Source organism: Hemitrygon akajei, chromosome 14, assembly GCF_048418815.1.
Source record: "Hemitrygon akajei chromosome 14, sHemAka1.3, whole genome shotgun sequence".
Taxonomy (NCBI): Eukaryota; Metazoa; Chordata; class Chondrichthyes; order Myliobatiformes; family Dasyatidae; genus Hemitrygon; species Hemitrygon akajei.
Window position 1 is genome coordinate 52,132,177 of NC_133137.1, and position 19,359 is coordinate 52,151,535.

At 42.2% G+C, this 19,359-nt stretch overlaps 2 protein-coding genes across 5 annotated transcripts in view; one reads left to right on the plus strand and one right to left on the minus strand.

The window, feature by feature from the left end:
- The window catches only part of dnai7 (dynein axonemal intermediate chain 7), a 106,273-nt gene extending 88,524 nt beyond the window's left edge, over window positions 1–17,749 (plus strand). For both annotated transcript variants that reach the window (XM_073066065.1, XM_073066064.1), the window contains exons 13-15: window positions 10,668–10,826; window positions 15,962–16,075; window positions 17,455–17,749. In XM_073066065.1, coding sequence (XP_072922166.1) covers window positions 10,668–10,826; window positions 15,962–16,075; window positions 17,455–17,742 — 561 coding nt within the window. In that variant the 3' untranslated portion in view covers window positions 17,743–17,749. The remainder of the gene's footprint in view (window positions 1–10,667; window positions 10,827–15,961; window positions 16,076–17,454) is intronic.
- Window positions 17,729–19,359, minus strand: part of LOC140738585 (inositol 1,4,5-triphosphate receptor associated 2-like) — a 160,333-nt gene continuing 158,702 nt past the window's right edge. For all 3 annotated transcript variants that reach the window (XM_073066063.1, XM_073066062.1, XM_073066061.1), the window contains one exon: window positions 17,729–18,402. In XM_073066063.1, the coding sequence (XP_072922164.1) occupies window positions 18,159–18,402 (244 nt within the window). In that variant the 3' untranslated portion in view covers window positions 17,729–18,158. The remainder of the gene's footprint in view (window positions 18,403–19,359) is intronic.

Consider the following 19,359-nt stretch of genomic DNA (forward strand, 5'->3'; position numbering starts at 1 on the left):
ATCTTCTGTCGCTCCAAGGAGAAAAGTTTACAATGCAAACTGGACTGCTATCTTGCATGAATAACAAGATCATGCAGTTCATGGTACCTGAATTCTCATTTTCATATGATTTATTGCATGCAAAACCAAAGGTTTATTGATGTTTATGCATTCCCTTGAATAGACTAATTCAAGCTGATTTTTTAAAAGCTTAATAAGTGAAGTCAAGCTGTTACAACCTATGTTCTTGCCTTTTTTATTTTGAATGTTGGGCTAATAATTGATATTGGAATGGGATTGAAACCCCACAGTCTCTGGTGGAAACTGCATTTGAAATTATGATTTATTTCTGAATTCTGTTTCTCTGCATGCTTGAGATTGGTAGGAGCTGTTGATTTATGCATTGTGAGAACAAGATCTGAAAAAGGGAGCGGGGTCACTTGGGACATTCTGCATGTTTGAGATCATGGGATAATTAGGTAACTCACACGTAAGATTACCCCTCAAGGTACCAGCAAAATGGAAAATTGCAAACGTTCAAGCAGGGAGGAAGACAAAAAATGGATATCTGCAGGCCTATGAGATTAACAGCTGTTGTTGGCAAGGTGCCAGCATCTATAATCAAGGAAGAAATAGCCAGTTATTTAGAGAATTTTAATCAAACCAAGTTAACATTGTAATCCTTGATTAATACATAAAATGCTGGAAGAACTCAGCAGATCAGGCTGCATCTACGGAGGAAATGAATATTTGACCTTTTAGGCCAAGACCCTTTGTCTCATGTTTTTATGAAAGATCGATCATGTATGACAAGTTTGTTACAGTTCCTTGAGAATGTAACAAGCAGGATCGATAAAGGGGAACTTGTAGATGTGGAGTATGTGGATTTTAAAACAGGATTTGACAAAGTGTCACATAAAAGGCTGATGCACAAGATAAAAGCTCATGGTATTTGAGACAACACACACAAAATGCTGGTGGAACACAGCAGGCCAGGCAGAATCTATAAGGAGAAGCACTGTCGACGTTTCAGGCCGAGACCCTTCTTCAGGACTAACTGAAAGGAAAGATAATAAGAGATTTGAAAATAGGAGGGGGAGGGGGAAATGCGAAATGATAGGAGAAGACCGGCGGGGGGGGGGGGGGGTGGGATGAAGCTAAGAGCTGGAAAGGTGATTGGCGAAAATGATACAGAGCTTTCTCCAGCTCTGTGGCCTCCCGTCCCATGATCCTTTCCCTTCTCCAGCTCTGTATCACTTTCGCCAATCACCTTTCCAGCTCTTAGCTTCATCCCACCCCCTCCGGTCTTCCCCTATCATTTTGCATTTCCCCCTCCCCCCACTACTTTCAAATCTCGTAGTATCTTTCCTTTCAGTTAGTCCTGACGAAGGGTTTCGGCCCGAAACGTCGACAGTGCTTCTCCTTATAGATGCTGCCTGGCCTGCTGCGATCCACCAGCATTTTGTGTGTGTTGTTTGAATTTCCGGCTTCTGCAGGTTTCCTCATGTTTGGTATTTGAGAAGTGTGTTAGCATCAATTGAATATTGGTTGTCATTTAGAAAATAGTCAGAATTAATAGGACCTTTCTAGGCTGCAAGCATGTAACAAGTGGAGTGCCCAAGGATCAGTGATTGACTCTTAATTATTTACTATTTATACTAATGATTGGAGTAGGGAGCAGAGTGTAAGACATTCAGATTTGCCAATGATATGAAAATAAATGAGTAGGTCAAAACTTTGCAAATGGAGTTATGGAGTTTAATGCACATTGGTAAGAGGAATCTAAATGTAGACTATTATAAAGTTGGAGAAGGGTTGTACAGGGTGATCTAAATGTTCTTGTATATGTAGATCAAAAATAACAAAAATTTAGCAGGCACCTGCAGCATATTCTTAGGAAGGGGAAGGCAAAACTGAGAATGCTATTGATCAGCAGTGAACATAATGTTATTGATCAGATGGTAAATTGGGGAGCAAAATGGCAGATGGAATTTATTCCTAAGAATGAGATGAGATGCATTTTATGGGACCTAATAATGATAAGACATGCAATATGAATGGTAATTGCAATTGGAAGTATTTAGGAGCAGTAAGACCATAGATCCCTCAAGGTGGCAGTAGAAGTCGATAGGTATGTGAAGAAGGTGTATTAAAAGCTCGCCTTCATAAGCTAGACATAGAATACAGGAGAAGGAAGAATCTCAGTACAGCTCTATAAAACATTAACAGGGGATTAAGCCATAGCTTGAATATTGTCAAAGTCAAAGTCATCAGTCATAAGTCATCTTATGTACAAGTACATGTAATGTAAACAAGTAGATGCAATGAAAAAACTCATAGCTGCATCACAGGCACATGGCATTGTAAAGGGAGCATTCATGAGGAAAAATAAAGGCATAGACTATTTTCTACATGGGGGGCACATTCAGAAATTGGAGGTGCAAAGGGACCTGGGAGTCCTAGAACAAGATTCCATAAAGGTTAACTTGTGGGTTCAGTCGGTAGTAAGGAAGGCAAATGCAATGGTAGCATTCATTTTGAGAGGACTAGAATATAAAGCAGGAATGTAATTCTGAGGCTTTATAAGGCATTGGTCAGACTACACATAGATTATTGTGAGAAATCTTAGGCCCCATATCAAAAAAAGTATGCGCTTTTATTGGCAAGGGTCCAGAGGAAGTTTGAAAGAGTGATCCTGAGAATGAAGTGGTTAATGTATGACAAACATTTATTGTCTCTGGGCCTGTATTCAGTGGAATTTAGAAGAACGAGGGGGGATCTCATTAAAGCCTATCAAATTTTGAAAGTCATGGATAGCTGGATAGAGTAGACGTGGAGAGGATGTTCCCAATTTCGAGGGAGTCTAGGACCAAAGGACACAGCCTCAGGATTGAAAGACGACCCTTTAGAACAAAGATGAGGAGAAATTTCTTCAGCTAGAGGGTGGTGAATCTTTAGAATTCATTGCCACAGGCTGCTATGGAGGCCAAGTCATTGGGGATATTTAAAGCGGAAGTTGATAGGCTCTTGATTAGAAAGGGCATTTAAGGTTATAGGGAGACGGAAGGAGAATAGGTTTGAGGAGGAAAATAAATGAGCTATGATCAAATGGCAGAGCAGACTTGATAGGCTAATTAGCCTAATTCTGCTCGTATGTCTTATGTTCTAAAATATAAATTTACTCAATTTTTGTCATTGGTATCTCGGGTCTTGTAGGGTAACGCAATTGGGAGAAATGTGTTATTCACAACCACTGACATTGAGTTAGGGTTTGGTTTTAAGAGGCTGGTCTGATGTGATGACATTGTTACGTAAGGATTTTTAGCGCACTTTTGTGTTTAGGTTTTGGAGTTCAATAAAATGTGTTATGGGTTTCATTAAACATAACACAGCCTCACTTTGTTTTATTTGTGAAAACCTACATTTGTGACCCCGATGCTCCAAAATCATTCCAGAGTTACTAAACATATCAGCCAATACATTCGCTTTAAAACCGTTGGAGCTTTGGGAGCAAAATGCTGTCGCTCGGTTTGTACAAGCTGAGGCCCAATTAACTGTCTGAGAAATCACCGCCGATGATACCAAATTCTACTATGTGGTCGTGTTGCTCGGAAACTCCCTGGCCACAAGAGTTGTGAGTCTGCTTGAACACTTGCCTGAACACCTTTTACAGACTTTTGGATGACTGGAGTCTGAGTGCGCCAAACAGTTGTTCTTGTTACCTGGTCTTGGCGATGCTAAGCTGTCGGAACTAATGGACCACATGCTATCTCTCCTGGGAAATCACCATCCTTGTTTTATTTTTAAAGAACTCTTCATGCAGTAAATACTTAGTCAAGTTTACACACCACAATGCGCCTGTGAAGGACTGCAGGGAGCTTGATAAAATGGTTGATAGTCTACACTCATTGCTCCTATTTTCAATAAGCCCGGTTAGGAAGGCCCCCGACACTGGGATGCCCGTGGCTACAAGACAGATGAATCTGGATCTGTGTCTTTACCATGCTCATTTTGGTAGGAATGCTGGGAAGTGCTGACTGCCTTGCAGCTTTGACAGTGCCAACACATTGGGATATCAGAGGTGTCTGAACACAATAGGTTCCAGCTGCCAGGGTTGTCTACTGTTCACTATGGACACCCTTTCAGGGTGCATGGGCTGACAGGGAGAGTTAGTAACTCTGACGGGGAACACATCATACTCTTCTGAGTAGTTCATCCGCATTGGTCCTCACCTGACACTCAGCTCTCACCAGTGGTTCCCCGTAGCTGTTTGCATGCAACAGCGGCCACACCCCGGGCAACGGCTTCGACTGGCCGGCAAAACCTGGTGAGGGTAGCCGATGGGCCTCAAACCCTTGGTGAGTTAGGGCTTGTCTACCTACGCATGCCAAGACTGAATTCGGCGGACTACGCGGAGGAGACCACCACTTGGTGGTCCAATGAGTAGAAAGGCGGACCCAGCAAAGCGTTGAGGGCACAGTGAGACACGTAGGACACTGCTGGCCATCCACTGCATCCCGACTTATCTCCAGCCGTCTCGACTCCATCTTGCAACTGGATGCAGATAGGTCAGGATGAGAGAGTGAGGATGACGATTTGCGCAACTCTCCCTCACTTTAATCCAAGTCAAGCGCAACTCACAACTCCAAACCCATTCCGCTAAACCACAGTCACAAACCCTCCACCTGACAGGAGTCGTGGTCGTCTTCGACTCTGAAGGACGAACAACAACAACAACAGCAACATGGACACCCTTTCAGGGTGACACTTCCTGTGTGAAACAGATGTTCAAGTGAGTATGCTGCCAGTGTCGCCTATTGATGAGAAGGTCAAGAGCAACAAAACCTCACTGGAGGCTGACAATGGCAGCAGGATCCAGACTTGCGGGACACAATGGGTGACACTATGCTTCAGTGGGCGATGTTACACATGGAATTCGTCCTACCTAAAGTGGCTGGACCTCTGCTCGGCGCAAATTTCCTGTGTGCCCAAGGTCTGGTAGCCAATCTTAAGAACTGCCGGCTTGTGGATGTCAAGGACTATGAGTCGTTACCCTGCTCCTCTAGTAAGTACCCCAGAAAGACTCTGTCAAGCACATGCACCAGTGCATGTGAGTTTACTTGACTGCTGGGCAAATTTCCAAATCTCACTAAGCTCACATTGTCTGCGACAGTCACAGAACATGGGGTTGAGCATCACATTTCCACAGCTGGCCCAGCAGTCCATGCCCACGTGCATAAACTGGACCGGCAAAGGTTGAGTTTGCCAATATGGAAAGACTTGGAATTCTATGCTGGTCGAATAGCCCCTGGGCTTCACCCTTCCATATGGTCTTAAGTCCAATGGTGGTTGCAGCCCATGTAGGGATTACTGATGCCTTAATGAGACACCACCCTCAATTGTTACCTGGTCCCACACATCCAAGACTTTTTGGCATGTTTAGTCGGAAAGTCAATTTTTTCCAGAATCGATCTAGTTAGGAGTTATGATCAGATGCCGGTGTGCTCAGAGGACATTCCCAAAATGGCTGTGATAACCCCATTTGCCCTTTATGAGTTTCAATGCATGCCGTTTGGACTGAAAATTCCAGCACAGACTTTCCAATGGCCAATGGACTCTGTATTAAAAGATTTAGATTTTTTTTTTGTTTACCTGGATGACATACTTGTTGCCAGTGCATCCAAATCTGAACACATATCTCACCTCTGTACACTTTGAGTGCTTAAGCCAACATGAGTTGATTATTAACCCTGCTGAATGCCAGTTTGGGCTGTCAACCATTGACTTTCTCGGCCATCACATCTCCACAGAAGGTGCAAAATCCCTCCCATCAAAAATATCTACTATTATGGATTTCCTAATGGCCCACACTACAGAAGAACTATAGGAGTTTTTAGGAATGGTAAATTTCTGTCGCTGCTTCATTCAGTGAGCTGCTGAACCTATGCTCCCCCTGAAATACCCCTAATCAAGTGCTTGACTAGTTAGTCAAGGTGGCCAGGGCATTTGATGATACCAGCAAGCTCTTTCTAATGCGACCCTACTGGTGCACTCGCTCCCCAACACTCCCATAGCAATTACTGCTGATGCCTCAGACTATGATGTGGGTGCTGTGCATGAACAGCTGGTCAAAGAGATGTGCCAACCACTCGCCTTCTTCTGCCGGCAGCTCCATCCTCCCGAAAGGAAATACAGCATGTTTGACTGTGAGCTTCTCGGTCTCTATCTGGCTGTCCACCAATTTTGTTTTCATCTAGAGGGTCGCCATTTCACAGTGTTATTTGACCACAAACCCCTCATGCACACGATGGTCAAAATGTCAGACCCTTGGTTTGCACAGCAGCAATACCACCTGGCCTACGTATTGGAGTTCATAACTGATATATAACATATAAGGGAAAAAGTAATGCCGTGGCTAATTGCCTTTCATGGCCAGCCATTGAGCTGTACACATAGGGGTTGACTATGCCAACATGGCAGCCAACCAAGTTATTGGCCCAGAGGTCCAGGCTTACCAAACAGTAGTCATGGGATGGCAGTTGGATGACATTAAGTTTGAGAAAGCTGGGGTTTCTCTCCTGTACGGTGTCTTAACTGGTCACCCTTGTCCAATCATGCCCACAAACTGGAGATGGATTGACTCCATACATAACCTCTTGCATTGGGCTGGACGGCACCATAGAAACTGGTTGCATTAAAGTGTGTTTGGCATGGCCTCAGAAAGGATGTATATGATTAGATTGCAGCTTGAGTTGAAGTGCCAGTGGGCAAAAAAATGAACCATCATATCCAGGTGTCATTGGCACTACCTGAGGTCCCTGAGCGATGGGTTGACCATGTCAATGTGGACCTTGTTTGTCCTTTTCCGCACACCGGCAGTTTCACACACCTTCTCACCATGGTGGACCGTACCACTAGGTGCCAGAGGTCTTCTGTCTAGTATCAACGGTGGCCACAAGCATGGCTTGGCCATTCATCAGCACCTGGATAGCCTAGTTTGGCACCCAAACTGATATTTCTTCTGAAAGCAGTCCCCATTGCATTTCAGCCCTCTGGGCTGCAATGGCCTGGAATCTGGGAGTTAGGCTACATCACACAACACCATATCACCCATGGTCCAATGGCCTGTGCGAGCTGTTTCACTGGTCCTTAAAGGCTACTCTGAGGCTTCCCTGACCGATCAGTGTTGGCATGCTTGTCTCCCATAGTGCCTGCTGGAACTGCTCAGAACTGCTCAAAAGAGGACTGCAGTTGTCCATGGCAGGATTGGTATACAGGCAGCCATTATGAGTGCCAATCGCAAACAAGAGAAGATCTACAGATGCTGGAAATCCAAGCAACACACACGAAATACAGCAAGCCAGGCAGAATCTATGGAAAAGAGTACAGCTGATGTTTTGAGCCGAAACCCTTTGGCAGGACTAGAGGGAAAAAAGCTGAAGAGTAGATTTGAAAGGTGGGGGAAGGGGAAGGGGGAGGGGAGAGAGAAATACAAGGTGTAGGTGAAACCTGAAGGGGAAGTGATGAAGCAAAGAGCTGGGAAGTTGATTGGTGAAAGAGACAGAAGGCCATGGAAGAGAGAAAAGGGGGAGGAGCACCAGAGGGAGGTGATGGGTGGGCAAGGAGTTATGGTGAGAGAGGGAAAAGGGGATGGGGAATGGTGAAAGGCAGAGTGGAGGGCATTACTGGAAGTTTGAGAAATCAATGTTTATGCCATCAAGTTGGAGGCTACCCAAATGGAATATAAGGTGTTGTTCCTCCAACCTAATTGTGGCCTCATCACGACAATGGAGGTGGCCATGGATGGGTGTATTGGAATGGGAATGGGAAGTGGAAATAAACCATTTTAATTCCACTTCCCATTATTCTGATATGTCCATCCATAGGCTCCTCCATTGTGATGACATGAACATCAATTTCTCAAATTTCTGGAAATGCTCCCCACCCCCTTCCTTCACCAATTTCCCAGCACTTTGCTTCATCCCAACCCCTTCAGGTTTCACCTATCACATTGCGTTTCTCTCTCCCTTCCCCCCACCTTTTAGAATTACTCCTCAGCATTTTTTACTCCAGTCCTGCCAAAGGGTCTTGGCCCGAAACATCAACTGTTCTGTTTTCCATAGATGCTACCTGGCCTGCCAAGTTCCTCCAGAATTTTGTGTGTTGCTCATTATGAGTGTCAGGTGATTTCATTTCTGATGCCATAACCTCTGGGTTGGCCTTTCAACATTGTTCCACTCTCCTCAGTGACATAAATTCCTTTTCAGCTATTCCTACTTCCCATGATCGTGTGCAGCTCTCTTGGGTTCCAGTTGCCCTAAATTCCACATCGTTTGTTTTCGTCTGTCATGACCCACACCAACTTCCCCTTAGGCCCCCTTACAATAGCCTTTTCTGCGTTTTGGAACGGGGAGAAAAAACTTTTATCATAAAGAGGGGTAAACCTGAATGTATTTCAATAGATTGCCTTCAACAGGCCCACCAAAATTTGGAGTATTCCACTGCCATCTATGGTTTCTCCACCTATGGAGCACAGGACTCGAGCCAGGTGACTCTTCTGAGCTCCAGCCAGGCTTACAATGCTGGTTTTAGTTAATCATATGGGGGCTTGTGTAATTGGAAGAAATGTACATAATTCACTACAACCGACATTGAGTTGGGGTTTTAAGAGGCTGGTCTGATGTGATGACGTTGTTACATAAGGATTTTTAGCGTGCTTCTGTGTTTAGGTTTTGGAGTTCAAGAAAATGCATAACGGGTTTCATTAAACATAAACTGTCTCACTTCATTTTATTTGTGAAAACCTAGTCTGACTGTCCAAAATAGAGAAAAAGCATTGTTAGTGATCATTTTCAGTTTCTTCAACAAAAGCGTGCCGAGACCAGATGGTGGCAGAATCTTTCAAACAATTCTTCCGCAGTTCCTGATCCACATCATAACGCGTCATTGAACTGGAAAGGAAGCAACTCATCTTGACTCCAAGGCGCAAGATGAATTGCTTAAGAAGAGGAAGAGGAAATAAAGGACTGGAGACATTAGAAAGTGAACTGGAAACATTAAATCATTATGCAGCTTTCTAGTTTTCATTATTTTTTTCTCATAAAGTTGAAATACCCCAAAAAGTGGCATGCCAGACATTGATTGTGTTTTTTTTTGAAGTTGCTCAATAGCTTCTGCAATAAACTACCAGAACATAGAAATATTCTCCAATTATCATATACAACAGGCTTTCCATTGACCTTATGAACCAGTTACAGTGATGCAAAGTGTTCACTCCATCTTGGGTCTTTGTTTTTGAATTTCAGCCACCATGGGGAACTTTCTGACAGAGACATGTAGATGTAATGCAACCAAGCTTTTTCCACTAAGATTGGGTGAGACTAAAACTAGAGGCCATAGGTTAAGGGTGAAAGGTGAACTTAAGGGGAACCTGAGGGGGAACTCCTTCATTCAGATGGTGGTGTAAGTGTGGAACAAGTTGCCAGGAGAAGTGGTGGATGCAGATTAAAAGGAATTTGGATATATACATAGATGGTGGATGGAGTGATTGTGGGGGTATGGAAGACTATGGTCCAGGTTGATAGGACTAGGCAGATTAATAGTTTGGCACAATGTAGATGGGCTCAAGAACCTGTTTATGTGTTGTAGTGCTCCGTGATTCTATGTAAATAGCAGCTAGCGTAGGTGCAGTGGGGTGAATGACTTCCTATTGTGCTGTGTTATTTGTGAGCATGGCCATGACTCATGTATGAATGATCATTTCAAGGTAAGCTTGAAGAGAAATATGCAGTGCAGAAACATTTATCACTGCATTCATTTTCTATATGATAGCAAGTGCTGGTAATGGATGAAATTGAGATGTGTAAGAGGCACAGGGACCACGGAAGGTATAGGTTGAAGCTTGTCCTAGGACCTCCCTAGTATGCTACAGCCACCAGGACACTGCATTTCTAGACTACATCCAGGCTTTTGCCACCACTGAGCCAAGGAAGCTTTCCCCTTACTAGATTTTCTGTTTATCTCATTCCTGTATTTTCCCCAATCTCATTTACAATTCTGTTGTAATCATTTACACTCACTCTGGCCACAACTTTTGTTTGCATACTTAACCTACTCCCAATTTTTCACTATCATCCATTTTGCCTGCCATCTGGTCCTAACCTATCACCTTCCTTTTTGTTGTTTGGCTGTCCCACTTGCCTACACTCTCTATTTCGTTACTTTCTAACATAAGGTTGGTGTTGTGGATAGCATAGAAGGTTCCTGTAGGCAGAGCTGAGCTGACAAGTGGCAGATGGAGTTCAACCTGGAAAAGTGTGAAGTAATTCACATTGGAAGGTTAATTTTAAAGGCAGAATGCAGGGTTAATGGCAGGATTCATGGCAATGTGTAGGATCTTGATCCTTTGATCCCTCAAAACTGCTGCATAAGTTGATATGGTTGCTAAGAAGGTATATGGTGTGTTGGCCTTCATTAGTTAGATCTGAAACAGGTCATCAGCTCAAAACATTAACATTTGTTGTTCCCACAGATGTGCTGCATTTTGTGGGTTTGCAATTTTTATTCCAATAGATTATGTCTCCCGTCGGGTCACCTCATGTTCGGCATGAAGTAGAAAAGTCTGATAGCTGTAGTATACACATGAAGCTTAGGGCTACTTTAGCCTGCTCTTCTTTCTAATCCGACAGGATCTGTGCCAGTTGTGTCCTGTTTCTATTGTGGACAACCTCTCTCACATAAGAGGAAAATGGATGACAGCTTCCAATCTAATCACTGCGATGATAAATGCAGGGCTGAACATTTTCCCAGGAAATGAATCAGAGAAATATGTTAAGAAAATTGAAAAGGTAAGCAGTGTTTCCTTTACAGATATTAGCAGCTGTGCTCTGCCAGTAAAATTTGGATACTCAGCAATTTGAAGATCAGGAAAAGTAGTGGCCTAGAAATTCTGGCCTCTGCAAAGTATGTGTGATTGCTAAGTCAGAAGAGGGACATAGCTCTTTGTCTTGCTCCTGTTTTAACATGTTTTCCCACTTACAGTCCTTGTGCTCATTAAAGATGTACAATGTTTAGATTTCGTTTACTACAGGAAAACCTTATAATTAAGTAGAGTAATTAAGTAACTAAAATTAAGTAGATCTGTACATTGGAATTTGTTCATTATTGTCATCAGTACTGAGATATGATGAAAAACTTGTTTGTGTGCCATCCAGGTAGATCTTGCCATACATCATGTGTCTCCCTCTGATTAAAGGGGAGCTGATTAAACTTTCACACCACTACTGGAAGTCATTTCCCTTTGCTTATTGAGACCTGTTACCTAGCTCATGTCTGTAAGGTTTGTACAGGCCTCCAGATCCCAAGTTGTTGATCTGGCAATCTTGATGGAAGAGGTGGTGAACTGACAAGAGATAACTTATCAGGGAGCTCAGTAAGAAGGCCTGAGCAGAGAGATTCTCCATAACTGGTCAGTGTTAAACTGAAGTCCTGAATGTTAATACTCACATGGCCCAGTTTAGTATGGATTCAATTCAGGGCCATGCAAGATAAACCATTGTTATGCACACAAAATGCTGGAGGAACTCAGCCGATCAGGCAGTACATATGGAGGGAAATAAACAGTCCATATTTCAGGCGAGACCCTTCATCAGGAGTGGAAGAGGGAAGAAATCATGGATGCCCCTTTCTTTTCCAGTCCTGATGAAGAAATCTTAATCTGAAACTTCAACTGTTTATTACCCTCCATAGATGTTGTCTGATTTGCTGACTTCCTCCATAAATTGTGTTGCTCAAAAATTCCAGCATCTGCAGAATCTATAAAGAATTGTTACCCTCACTTCCTACAGTTTCAAACCTCACACGCATCTTACAACTCACACGGCTTTTCCACACAGAAAGTATTTCCCAGGGCCTGTTCCACTGACTGGGTCTGTTTCAAGTGAGGCTTTCCAATTCCAGAGCTATTCATCCTTTATGCTGGTTCACCTGCTGCCCCCTCCAGTTTACCTGCCTATCACCTCCCTCTGGTGCTCCTCCCCTTCCATGGTCTTCTGTTCCCTATCAGATTCTCCATTCTCTAGCCCTTTATTTCTTTTACCAGTCAACTTCCCAGCTCTTTACTTCACCCCTTCCCCTCTCCCAGTTTCACCTATCACCTTGTACTTCTTCCTCCCCTCCCCCATCTTCTTACTCTAATTTCTCCTCTTCCTTTCTAGTCCTGATGAAGGGTCTTTGCCCAAAATGTCAACTGTTACTCTTCTCCATAAATGCTACCTAGTCTGCTGAGTTCCTCCAACATTTTGTATGTGTTGCCAAAAAAGAACAAAAATGGCAGATGGAATTTAATGCAGACAAGTGTGAGGTGTTGCACTTTGGTAGAACCAACCAGGGTAGGTCTTGTACAGTGAATGGTAGGGTACTGAGGAGTGCAGTGGAACAAAGGGATTTGGGAATGCAAGTCAATGTAGTGGTAGCACAGGTAGTTAGGGTCATAAAGAAAGCTTTTGGTACATTGGCCTTCATAAACTGAAGTATTGAATACATGAGATGAGATTTATGTTGAAGTCGTATAAGATGTTGGTGAGGCCTAATTTGGAGTATTGTGTGCAGTTTTGGTCACCTACCTACAGGAAAGAGGTAAATAAAGTTGAAAGAATACTGAGAAGATTTATAAGGATGTTGCCAGAGCTGGAGGATCTGAGTTACACGGAACGATTGAATAGTTTAGGACTTTATTCCTTGGAACGTTGAAGACTGAAGGGAGGGTTGACAGAGGTATACAAAATTGAGGGTTATAGATGGGTTAAATGGAAACAGGCTTTTTCAACTGACTACAACTAAAGATCATGGGTTAAAGGTGAAAAGTTTAAGGGAAAATGAGGGGAAACTTCTTCACTCATAAGGTCATGAGAGTGTGGAATCAGCTGTCAGCACAAGTGGTACATGTGAGCTCAATTTCAATGTTCAAGAGAAGTTTGAATTGGCATATGGATGGTAGGGATGGCCATGGTCTGGGCACAGGTCGATGGGAGTAGGCAGTTTAAATGGTTTGGCACAGAGCAGATGGGACAAAAGGCCTGTATCTGTGCTGTACTTTTCTTTGACTCCAACTCACACACAGAACACATAAAGGCACCTTCACAATCTCCCACAGCCTCCAATAACTCGGTGATTTCAGTCTCTGAGGCCAATGTGAGACTATCCTTTATGAAAGTGAACCCATGGAGCGTCTGGCTGAGATTGGCTAACTACTCAAGTACTAAAGACCTTTGCTGATCATCTAGCTGGAGTGTTCTCTGACATCTTCAACCTCTCACTTCAGCAGTTTGAAGTACCCACCTGCTTCAAGTAGGCTTCAATTATATCAATGCCTAAGAATGTGGTAACCTGCCTCCATGACCATCATTTAGTAACACTTACATCCAGAGCGATGAAGTGTTTTGAGAGTTTGGAAATGAAATGTGTCAACCCTTGCTTGAGAAGTGACTTGGATCCACTCTAATTTGCCTGCCATCACAACGTGCCAAAAGCAGATGCCATCTGATTGGGTCTTCACTCAACACTGGAATATCTGAACAGTGAAGATGTATACATCAGGATGCTCTTCATTGACTGCAGCTCAGCATTTAATTCCATCATCCTCTCAAGGCTAATCAATAAGCTCCAAGACCTAGACCTCAATACCTCCTTCGCAACTGGATTCTCAATCCAGTTAGGATTGCAACATCACCTTCATAGTTTCCATCAGCACAGGTGCACCACAAGACTGTATGCTTAACCCTCTGCTCTATTCACTTTATACTTATGACTGAGTCTAAACACAGCTCTAATGCCATATTTAAATTTTCTGACAACACCACTATTATTGGCCGAATCAAAGGTGATGACAAATCAGTATATAGGAAGGAGATTGAAAATCTGGCTGAGCGGTGCCACAACAACAACCTCTCACTCAATGTCAGCAAGACCAAGGAGCTGGTTATTGACTTCAGGAGGAGGAAACCAGAGTTTTCATTGGGCAAACAAAGGTGGTGAGGGCCAGCAATCTTAAGTTCCTCGTTGTTATTATTTCAGAGGATCTTTTCTACATCCAGCTTGTAGGCGCCATTACAAAGAAGGCACGCCAGTCTCACTACTTAGAAGTCTGCGAAGATTTGGAATGTCTTTGAAAATTTTGACAAACTTCTATAGATGTGCAGCAGATAGTATATTGACTGGTTGCATCACGGCCTGGCATGGAAATAGCAATGCCACCACTGAGTAGATCGACATGGAATGCTGTCACAGAAAAGCAGCATCCATCTTCAAGGTCCCCAATCATCCAAGCCATGCTCTCTTCTTGCTGCTGCGATCAGGAAGAAGGTACATGAGCCTCAGGACCCACACTACCATCTTGAGGAACAGTTATTACACCTCAACTATCAGGCTTTTGAACCAGAGAAGAAAGCTTCACTCAACTTCACTCGCCCTGTCACTGAACTATTCCCGCAACTTATGGAATTACTTTCTAGGACTCTGCATCTCATTTTCTCTAGACTTGTTGCTTATTTATTATTAGTATTTATTTTCTTTTAATTTTGTCTTTCAAAGTTCAAACTAAATTTTATTATCAAGGTACCAATATGTCACAATATATAACCCAAGGTTCATTTTCCTGCAGGCGTACTCAGCAAATCTATAGAATAGTAACTATGACAGGATTAAGGAAAGACCAACTAGAGTGCAGAAGACAACAAACTGTGCAAATGCAAATATAAGTAGTGTAAGCAGAGTCACTGACATTTCAGTCTCTAGACTAGGGGTGGCCAACCTTTTACATTCCATGAGTCAATTTTTTCACACATGAGTTCAGATGTGCTATATAACTCTTGTACCCCCATTCAATTCTTGTAAAAATATGTTAATATAGACATATTTAGCATTTTTACATGATATATTAATTCAATATAAAAACAAGATAAACATTACTTACCTTAATGAGACTTCTAACAAATATATTTTGTCTTCTTTTGATTTCTTCCTTTTTCTTAATCACATATTCTTTCCGTAACTCAGACCCAAGCACTAGCTTCAGTTTTCCTTCTATTTCAGTCTGATGTTGTGTTTTGTAGTGTCTATTAAGTACATGTCTTCCATTATGTGAGAAAGTGGTTTCACAAACAATGCACAACGGTTTTCCTGACGGACCCGCTATAAATAAGAACTCGTTTTCCCACTGTTTAATGAATTCACACTTATCATCACTTTCTGCTTTTCTTTTGCACTGTGATGGGTAACTGAATGTAAAAACAAGGCTTAATTTTTGAAAAAGTACAAAACTGCAAATGTTCACAAAGGACGAACAAAGCACAACTCCGTAGCGCACGAGTGTCAGTTGTAAACTGGTGCAGATGCCTGGCGTCTCAGGATCAAACAAGTATCAAACGTGTATTGAATAGTTATGGAATGACTATAGAACAAAAGTCCTTCTTTCATAGTTTGACTCATTGAACATTTTTTAAAATTGAGAACAGATTAATGTGAAAGAAGATAACATTCACCAAAAGGTGTGCACGAAATAATAAAATCGCTAAAAATAATTGCTAAGTTTTGGATTTATTCTCAGTAAAACCCATTTCTAGCTCTAAGCTACTAGAATTCCTGTTATAGATTTTTTTTTACAAATCGGGTTTTGGTTAATATTTTTTGCATGAGTAGGCTTACTTTTTTATTAATATCACTAGGGTGCAATGTGCCACTTCTAATCATCCAGTGTGCCACAGGTTGGCCATCCCTGCTCTAGACAAACACTTAAATAGCCTAGGAATAGAAGGCTCTGAGTCAACTATCAGAAGATGGGGTTAATAGAAGTGGTTGCTCTATGGAGATGGTGTGCCGAATGGCTTGTTTCTATGATGTGCAGCTTGATAAACTCTATTCCTGGATTACTTTAAAGGTGATAATCTGGAATATTTTTAATAAATCAAAAATATTTGTACCACAGAACAAGCAACAAGAGCAGGAAACATACACACAGATGGCTCTTGTGACCTCTGCAGTAGCTTTCAGATGGAGCAAGTGGAACTTGTCCTGTGAGCAGGAGGAAATAGTTCTTCAGGTAACTATAACAAATAACTTGCAACCATATGGGACTTTAACTCTGCAGAACATCAAGGTAGCTAATTGACATCTACCCAAAGGTGAATATTACACTACCATTATTACTAAAAGCTAGTCTGATGTTTCTCTGCTCTTTTGATACTTTAAGATATCTAACCATTGATACATGGTGTCATTGATTGCATTTGTTCCATCACAATAGTTTAAGTGTTAAATGTCCCTCACCCAGTACTATTGTGTGGAAGAGGTTAGGGTCAGTGTAGCTAATAACCTCTTGTTGCAATGGCATCAGCAGCACTAACATATCTGACCAGCTGAGCCTCCTGCTACAGGTAGACAGATTTTACGTTCTGATACTGTGACACAGAGATACAATGAATTGGAGCCGATGGTGCCTGCACCATACAGAATCTGGTCACCCACCTACCAGAAAAATACCAATAAGATTGAAAGAGTACAGAGACAATTTACAGGGATTTAGCTGGGTCTTGAAGACCAGAGTTATATGGAAAGGTTGTATAGCTTTGGACTTTATTTCCTGGAACATATGAGGGGAGATTTGACAGAAGTATACAACACTATGAAGGGGTATGGATAGGGTACATGAAAACAGTCTTTTTCCACTGAGGTTGGGCAAGACGAAAACTAGAGGTCATGAGTTAAGAGTGAAAGTTGAAATATTTAAGAGGAACATAAAGGGGATCTTCTTCTTTCAAAGAGAGGGTGGTGAGATCATGGAATGAGCTAATGGGGAAAGTGGCAAATACAGGTTTGATTTAATCATTTAAGTGAAGTACGTAGATGGGAGGGATATGAAAGGTCAAAGTCCTTTCTGCAGGTTGATGTGACAACACAAAATAACAGTTCAGCACAGACTAAATGGGATGAAGGGCCTGTTTCTGTACTGTAGTTCCCTGCAGATTAGTGTCTACTCCACTTCTGACACCTTTGTTGTACTGCTGTTATATTCAAGTCTAGAGTTTAAAATGGGCTAAGTCTCAGCTGGTGGGGGAAGGGGGGAGGAGGTAGTGGACACAGGCAGGTGGGTCTGGATCTCCTAGCCACTCATTCCTAGAGAAAGAGCTCAGCATATCAGCATCATGCAACTGAAAACTTACCAGACTGCACAATGTTCAAATCAATCCAGTTCTCAAGAGGGCAGACATTTTACACACTCACATATTGCAGATGAACAAATGGGGTTTAGACTGTGCTTCCATTGTTTAAACTGGGAAGGTCAGGACACACTTGTCACGTCAAGTTAACGTTGCACAAAACTTCTGATGGCATTTTGAATAGATATATGTACCCAACACAGAAAAAGCTTGGATGACTTTGCAGAATGGAATGCACATATTTTCTTCCTTTGATCCATAGGCCTGTGAAAATCTCACAGGAGAGACACCAGAAGAGGACAACTGGTCTCTCTACCTGGTGCGGCCAGAGAGATCGCAAAAGCTGAAGATAAAGGAATCCAGTGAAGAATGGACAAAGGAAATTGCTGAGAACACGGAACTTTACTCCAACGTGTACCACATGATGAGGGGCCAGGCCAGTGATGTTGCTAAGGAAAGGATTCTGAACACTGATCACCTCTTTTTCGGCAACGTGTGTGAAATTTTACAAGCCACCAAGTTGCTGACAAGCACAGTACCGGTCAACTGAAGACTTTATTGAGCAATATTTCCACAGGAATATCTCAGATATCAGGTTTACAGATAAATTCTCATTGTTGCTTTTCACATTCAAACATGTTTATTAAAAATCATAGCAACTGGGAACTTCGTCTGTGCCCAAAATACCTTACCTGTTTTAGTGACTAATTTTGCCTCACAGGTAAATTTTAGAGTTGAATAGCTGATGTAAAAATTTAAAGAATGTCTAAATGTAGAAACAACCCAGCAATAAAAAGATGAGTGTTGTGCAATACTTAATGCTTTTTTTTTGAGAGACATTTGTCAAGATAAAAATTTTAAACAGTATATATTAATTAAAAACAAGCAACTCGTCTATTGAGCCTTTCTCAATAAAGCGTCAACAGGATGCTGAAAGCACAACCCAGTGTCAATTTGCACTGCTGGTTATACTGGGGGCTGACCGTTGTGCTGAAGTCCTGTGTAAGGCCATAGAAACTGCTGAAGTGCTTTCCAAGAGTCCCCAGTGCCCACGGCAGCAGCATCAACAGATGTGTGTAAAGACCAGCCAATGAGGAAGCTGCCCAAAACACTGAGCGAGAAGAGGAGTAATACAGGCAGCCATGTCCCCCTGTTATTTTTGGTAAAGGTGTTCCACAGTTCAGTCAGGCGAGGCGATAGCCCTTTGGTTCTGGAGGGGAAAAGATACAAAAGGTCAAGCCGTTAAAATTATTTTTCACTTAAATTTGTTTAAAGATCAAGATGATTAAGTTTTTGAATGAAAAATGGGATGTTGGAATAAATTTAAAGTTTAAAAAGGTTTCAAACAAGATTTAACAGAATGTTGCCAGGACTTGAGGGGATGAGGTATATTGAGAGCTTTTGTTTCTTGGAATGTAGAAGACAGAGAGGTGACTTTACAGAGATGTCAGAAATCTGGAGAGTCATAAACAGAGTGAATGAACACAGTTTATAAAGATGAAACGTACACTAATTGGAGTCTAGAGGAATAAAAGTGATCTTAATGAGACAAGTTTCTGAAGGGGATCGTTGTGATTGAAGCCTAGATGTTCTTACATCTAGGACTAGGCATGGACTAGAAGGGCCGAGATGGCCTGTTTCCGTGCTGTAATTGATATATGGTTACAGCTTCCCTTTCCAAAGGAGGTATGTAGTAATGGGGCATTAATTATTTCAGATAAAGCAAAAGAGTTTCAGAGCCTGAATCTTTGGAATTCTGTACACTATAGATGAACAGATACCTACCAGATACACAGACATATGAACTACTTTGAGTTGAAGGACGTGGAGAGAGCGTGAGCTTGAAAGTGGCATTGAAGCTTAAGACTGGATTAGCTATGAAGTTACTGAATGGTGGAGTAAAATGGTGGCTGAATGGTCTACTTGCACTCTTTTTAATGAAAAAGGAACAAAATAGAATTGGTTTTATCAGTAAGATTTTTCTATTAATTGTGCTGGATTGTGGTAAATTATACTGCAGGTATAGCTCTGTAATGGAAAGCACCTCGTACAACAGAGTGTAATAATTGTGAATAGAATGATCACCCTGTGGAATTTTATTCATGCAAATTTGGCAGGGGGGGGGCGTGGTCGCAGGAGCTGCAGGCCACATTTATTTGTTATTGTC